This window comes from Apteryx rowi, unplaced genomic scaffold, assembly GCF_003343035.1.
Source record: "Apteryx rowi isolate R43461 unplaced genomic scaffold, aptRow1 scaffold_394, whole genome shotgun sequence".
NCBI lineage: Eukaryota > Metazoa > Chordata > Aves > Apterygiformes > Apterygidae > Apteryx > Apteryx rowi.
Window position 1 is genome coordinate 367917 of NW_020450463.1, and position 6815 is coordinate 374731.

The following is a 6815-nucleotide window of genomic DNA, read 5'->3' on the forward strand; positions in this document are numbered from 1 at the left end:
TTATAGCTCACTTCACATAATACAGTTAAAGCAGAGCTCCAGCAAATACAGCAGGCAAACAATCTTGGACAAGAGATCCTAGCTGTTAGTGCATATGGTCACTAGTCTGTGAAGCTGGGAAAGCCACCAGCCAAATGTGATCATCAGCTGAGCTTTTCCTGTAAGCTTGAAAGCTAGTGATGTAGAGACTATTTTTTATTAATAAATAATTTGAATATGTACATGTCCTCAGCAATGTGTAAATGTCCTTGCATGGAAGTCTGGCTGGCTGAGAGGGATCTACCACCTACAGTAGGAAGAAATGATGTTACCATAAACATACAAACAAGTTAAAGGGAGGATGAGAATGCTGTTAAAAAGTGTCCCAGAGCTAAGTTATCTGCGTTTTCTGTTCCCATYGGTATGTATATGTTAACTAGCACAGAAATGAGGCACTGGAAGCTCATATAGCAACAACATTACTGAATGCTAAAACTTCATCCAGACCTTTTTAGAGCAGCTTGCAAGGAGGCAACTTCAGTTTACAGTGAAAACCTGTGTTTTCTCTCCTTACAGGAAACTGTTCAGTGGACTGCAGAAATAAACAGAAACTTTGCTTTGTATCTCTTACAGCTTTTGTAAAAAGGAAGATCACAACAAAGAGAATCTCTTCAACAGCCTGAACTATGATGTTGCTGCCAAGAAGAGAAAAAAAGATCTGCTGAATAACAAAGCCAAGATCCAGTGTAAGATGTCTGGGCTTTTAAAAAAAAAAAAAAAAAAATTGTTGCAGGAGGAGAATGGAAAACACTTCAGATCTATGGGTTTTTGTACAGCACTTGAGAACTCTTCCAGAGTATCTTGAAGGGCTTTGTGCCCATGTTTGACCTAAGTACAGAACTTGGATGCAGTTTAATGTGAAGATTTATGCCCCTGTTAGTAATCCCTGCTTTGAGGAGTTGTGCTTGTTGTGTTCAGACTTTTGTCATTTGTGTTTGTCAGAAGGAGGGTAATTTTTTCCTATGGTACATTCAAATGAACCAATTCCAGTTTTTCCCCTGAAGATTTCCTGTGCTCAACAGACTAAATTTATTCTTCCTTCCATATGCATGTTGAGTATGAATCAATATTACTGGAGGCTACAAGCCTGAATGTGAGCTTTGATCCTATCTCTGGGCAAAGTGCATGAAAAATGAAATAAGGTTTGAGCTTGCTCAAAACAATGGAAGGTTTGAAGTCTTGCTGTATACACAGCAAGCAGCTGGGGTCTCAGAGGGTGCTCTGTGGGACAACTTGTGGGAGCCCACAGAGACAGCAAGGTCTGCGTTGATCTGATTGCAAGATAGGTACCCAAGTTAATAGAGATGAAGGCTACAAATGTAAACATACACAGAGGAAATGAGTTAAGATTCCCACACTAGTATTAGCTCATTGTACATCCCCCAGGATTTCAGAAACTGATGCCAAAATCTGGCCCCTCTGTGCCTTTGGTTCACCCTGTGTGAACAAACAAATGTTACCATGACAGTTCCTGGCTGGATTCTGACTTGACCTACTAGTTTAAAAGGGCCTGATGCAGGAGCTGTATGCCTGTGCCTGGATTCATCCCCTGGGCTCCCATTACCATGCATAAGTACATCACTGCATCTTTAGGGGGAAAAAGACTACAGGGGCACAATGTCTCCTTTAAGGAAAAGTCTTGCAGGATGGGAAGAGGATTCTTTTTCATGCTAGCTGTTGAATTGCCAGTGCAGAGTGAAGCAAGGGTCTGAGCCCATGTGAGAATGGGGTGGAAAAGAATTGAGCAGAATAAAACTGCTGTTACGGAAAGGACAAACTGAGTGTGTGGTGGGTGTAAGGAAGTTATTTTGGGGAGTGGATGGGGCTAAATCCCCTTTCTGAGGGAAGGGAGGGGAAATTAGAAATATGGAAATTTTTGGTCCCAAGTAGATTTTTCTTTTTTGGAAGGTTAGTTACAAGCACAAGCATGCTCCTCTGAGCCTGACCTCATTGCTAAAAGCTCTCCCACATGCCTGGTGTCTCATGACATTTTTGCTCAACTTCGGTTTTGACATTCAATCCCAAGCCTGTAACCAAGGTAATGAATAGTTAATAAAATCAATAACAACAAAACCTGGCTGTCAGCCACACTTGCTGTCTGGGACCAAAGAAGAGGAGGTGCTATGGTATATCTGCAGCTGACAGATTAAACATTTACAGTCTTGAGCTGCATCACTGTAACAAAACCTTTCTGAGGCTCAGGGCCACTGTCTCAGCTGAAGCAGTATGGAAACAAAGCAGCTCAGCAAGTTGCTAGTTTTGGTTTCAGGTGCGGTGGTGTAAACCCAAAATAACTTCAGTGGCACTAAAAGGACAGTGATAACGTTGCGTGAGCAGAACAGAGATTCAGCCTTCTGCAAAGTAAGGAATTAACTGAGCAAAATGTCTTTGTCTAAACAGATTTCCACCAAGAGAAGTGGATCTATGTTCACAAGGGAAGCACAAAAGAGGTAAGTGCTAGCACAGGTAATCTTTGTTCCCTTTTCATGCTATTTTTTCCAAGCAATGGAAGATCCTAGGCAATTATAAATCAGCAGAGGCTCTTAGAGATAAGTGGAAGATTTGGCTTGTGGTTGGAATCACAGTAATGATTTTAAGCCCTAATCGGGAGCCAGGACTTGCTGTGCAGGGCTCTGTACATGTGTTTAAAATATGACTTGTTTGCTTCCTTGTTTTTGTTTAAAAAAAAAAAAAAAAGCCACTGCAGACCAAGCCATAATACAGTTCTTGGCTTTCACCCAGTACAGTCCTAACATGGAGAACCGTTGGAATTCATCACAACAGTTCAGTTGCACTCATGGAGAGAAGCAGCCCTAAGAAGCCACTCGCTGTGAACTTTTGCTATATATTGAGCCCTAGGAATGTGTTGCTTGTTCTGTCTCATAAATTCTGAAGGGATGGAGTGGAGCGATCTAAGGGTCATAAACAGAGCTTGGATCACTTTTGGGAAACGACCACAACCTCTGTTGGACTATGCTCAGTGGTGACGTCAATAAGTGCAGTTGCACTGGAGACAGGCTYGCCTCCTCCAGCAATGAGCTAGTTCCATGGTTCGTACCCATTAGCCTGCTAAATTGAGTTGCCCTGGGTCACGTCTCCCTGGTGCTGTCTGGATTTATATATGCCAAAACATGACCCAGTCTTTTTCTTCTCAGCGCCATGGTTACTGCACCTTGGGAGAAGCTTTCAACAGACTTGACTTCTCAAGCGCTATCCTAGACTCCAGACGATTCAACTATGTTGTGAGGGTGAGTGTAAGCGAGGATTTATTTTGCTGTGTTGCTGGTGGAGGCTCTAAACCAAGCACGAGCTGGTGATGGGAAGCACTGGTAAAGTGAGGTCCAAGCTGGCATGTGGGGGGTGTTGAGCTTTATTCACAAAGTAATTGATAGAAGTTTTGTGGATACATCCCCAAGACCTAATTTTGGATCTGTTAAAGTGGAGACGCAGGGAGGTGGTGGTGATATAAAGATGACCTGTCCTTATCCTAGCATCCTAGTCATGAAGCTTGAAAAAGCAAAAGTAGAAGTTAACTGTTTCTTATTTCTGATTTCTCAGTTGAGCTTCTAAATGCAATTCCTGCAGTCCCAAAAGGAGCATGGGGACCTCTGCAGAGGTTATAGTGCAAAAGGGCTCTCTTTGCATGGGAAGCTGAGACATCAGCCTGCATGGCTTTCTGAGTGCCATGAGATTTGCCACCTGTAAGGTGATACAGGAGAAACTTGGGAGCCAAGTGTGCTGGGAGTGAGAAGTTGGTCTGAACCTTCTGGAGTCCCCCGGTCTGAATTTCTCTGTCAAGGATCACAGTTGCTCTTAGTGTTGTCTGACTGGCAGCGGTTTCAGTGGGTGAAGTGTTTGGTTAGCCCTGACAGCCTTAGTCCTGTAGCAAGGAGTTGTAAGCACAGTGTTTCTGTCAGAGTTCCCCATGCTCTGCCTTTGCATAACAATGTAGGGCTTTACAGCCAGTGAAGGATGATCCAAGGGTGGTAGTGTTCACGGGTATTTGTTATCTTAAGGTCTGAGGCTGCTAGTATGTTTATGTACATGTGATCTGCAAATTGATCTCAAATTTCAGAATGCTTATCAAGGCTTGGAATTCAATAAGCTTAAAAATCTGTTATTAACTTGAGGCTGTTTATAAACAGCTCCTTTTCACATTTCATCAGCAGTTAATCACTGGTGAGGCACCAGCTGTTTAGGTTTTAGGTTCTGGAGAAAGCAACACTGGTGTTGCTTTCCCTGTGCTGAGTCAAATGTCATGAAAAGTCTGTAAAGAAAAAAATGATCTGAGCAGGTTCACCTCAGTTTGCTCCCTTCACCTGTTGTCTAGTCAGGTCTAGGTCAGGCAAATGGATCCCATGAAAGCCTCTGCCATGCTGAGTAGGGCACAGGCCTCCTGGGTGATTTACTGCCTGCTGTGTAGGAAGGACACTGGTAATGGCTTGGGAGCAGTGCTGCAGGGGTGGTGGGAGGGAGTGGGGATGCTGTAGGAGGCAAAGCAGGATACCGCTCCACAGAAACATGGGCTTGCCTAGCTCTGCTGGTCCTGGAACAATTTGTTTTTCTGCTTGCACAGAGAAGATGGTCATCAGGACTGAGATGCTTAGTGTTTTCTGATACTGGATATATATGCAGCCTTGTCATCTTTAGGAGGATTATTTTGGAAAGTAATAGCTATAAAAGGCTATAATTCTTTATTTCAAAGTAATACCTATAAAAAGGATATTCCTCCCCTTGTATTTGATTGAAGACTTATAAAATAGAACTTGTATTTGGCTCTCCAGAGTTTCCCTGGGAATTTTTCCTGGTCAAAAGGTGGAAGATCTGCCAAAGGCCTGTGCTAAATCCAGCCTCAGGTCAGACTGCTGTGTGATCAGCCCCTGGTACTCTGCCTGACTTTGTCTGACATGATGGGTGTCTCTTGCAGGACTGCAAGGATCAGGCGGCATTCCTGTTGAATTTCTTTGAAGAGCAAACTCAGATTGCAATCAAGTTGGTGCAGCCTATTGAAGAGGGGGCTCTCGAAGGTTGACAGTCACCCCCTTTTTTCCCTTTGAGGACCAGCATAAAAGGGTGGGAGAAGGGAGTTTAGAGTAATTGGAATCAAGGTTCAAGTGTAAAAATAGCATCTCTGTAACATGAACCAAAATTATTGTGATCTTGGATTGGCCTTTCCTTATCAGTGAGTTTGATCCATGGTGCTTAAGGACTTCCAAAGAGAAAAAAGGAAACAGATRACTCTCAGTTCCAGGCTTATTGCTCCCTGCTATGTATCAAAAGTAGCAATATACTGTATGAAAGTCAGCTTGTATTCTTGTTTCTGCAAACTACCTCTCTGCTGAGCTTTTAAGACTATTTCTCCCACCCCCAGGAGTTTTAAGGATACAGCACAACTGAGAAGTATGAAGCTTTCTAATTGAGGCTAACTTGTGTGGTTTGGCAGATTAAAAAAAAGATATTAAACCTGGTACTGTAATCAAATATAAAACTGACTTCTTAAATGAAAAGGTTGTGTCAGCCAAGTCTCTGGTGGATAGTTGCTCATAAAATACCTTATGTGCCAGATTTGCTCATGAAAAGCTCTGCCTGGATGTCGATCTTGTTTATGGTCCTTTGCAAATCACAGGCCTCCCAGAGAACACAGATGAGCAATTTGTCACATGGAAAATGCCTTGAATATGAGCACGCAAAATTTCTTTCCCTCCCTCTTTGTTCTCTAGTTCCACCCATTGCTCAGGGTGTCTGATCAATGTCATAGTATTTAGTCAGCAAACAAATGTCCTCCAAGGAGGCGTGCTTAGAATAGGAGGCAGGGACAAAATAGGAGGATGACCATAGAGAAAGAAGGGATAGAAACAGCTACAAGCTTATGATTCTGCTGGTTACACCCAACCTTTCTTTATAGAAAAGCGAGTTACCAATACAATACCTCTGAAAACAAAATGGACTTTCAGGCTGAACGATTGGTCCATGAARTGCCTTTCTTGCAGCATTAGTCTGAACATAAGCCTGGTAGTGATTTCAGCACTGTTTTTCTTTCCTGTGGTGCAGAAGTCTTTTGTAAGATATTCCCAAACTAATTTCTTAGAGTTCCTGGCATGCCCTGCTCTGTCCTAAAAAGGAGCACCTCTTTGAGATAGAGGTGTAAGCTGCAAGAATTTTGTGTTTTACAAGCAAATACCATCCGCTATAGCCAGTGAGTTCATGCAGCTGAAGTGGAGAAGAAACTTTCTTCCAACATCAATCTTGATGGTCTGCTGATACAGCACTGGAAGTGCTAAGCAGAGGTATTAGTGCTTCAACCTGGTCTTTGCTGATAGCTTTAGCTGTAGCATCTGCTTACATGTTACAGGAAAGTATTCCATTTTTAGAGCAGACTAGTGAAGTGATGGATTGACCCAGTAGATCCAAACTGTTCTCAGTCTTGAAGCAGTTCTACTTTCTCTGCTCTTAAAGATTAAAAACAACAGACTGGAGATTTTCTGTGAACATAAGTAAAATGAGCAGAGATGTAAAAGTGCCTGCAGCCCAAAAGTTGTTGGTTCTCCTTAGAGAAATCTCTGCTCAGGTGACAGGTGAGGTCTGGCAAGCTGTTGCTTTCAGAAGGATTTGTCACATGATGGCTATGTAGTAACATCTCGCAAGGGAAGGTCCTGTTTCTGCTCATAAAAGCTTTGGTCAGATTAAGCTGTATGGGCACAGCTCTTCTGGAATATTATGATCCAGACAGTGTACAGCCTGCTGAAGTAGGTTCTTAATTTTTTTTTTTTTTTTTT

The 6815-nt window shown here is 42.7% G+C and overlaps 1 protein-coding gene across 4 annotated transcripts in view; it reads left to right on the top strand.

The window, feature by feature from the left end:
* Positions 1 to 614: 614 nt before the first annotated feature.
* Positions 615 to 6815, top strand: part of FBXO32 (F-box protein 32) — a 22107-nt gene continuing 15906 nt past the window's right edge. Inside the window, exons 1-3 of one of the 4 annotated variants that reach the window (XM_026074681.1) lie at positions 615 to 725; positions 2440 to 2489; positions 3195 to 3287. Coding sequence is in view for 1 of the 4 variants with exons in the window: in XM_026074679.1 (XP_025930464.1) it covers positions 3087 to 3089; positions 3195 to 3287 (96 nt within the window). In the remaining 3 variants the exon portion in view is untranslated. Of the gene's footprint in view, positions 726 to 2439; positions 2490 to 2784; positions 3090 to 3194; positions 3288 to 4966; positions 5067 to 6815 lie in introns of those variants that run through there. The other 3 variants (XM_026074679.1, XM_026074682.1, XM_026074680.1) reach the window with 3 other exon arrangements.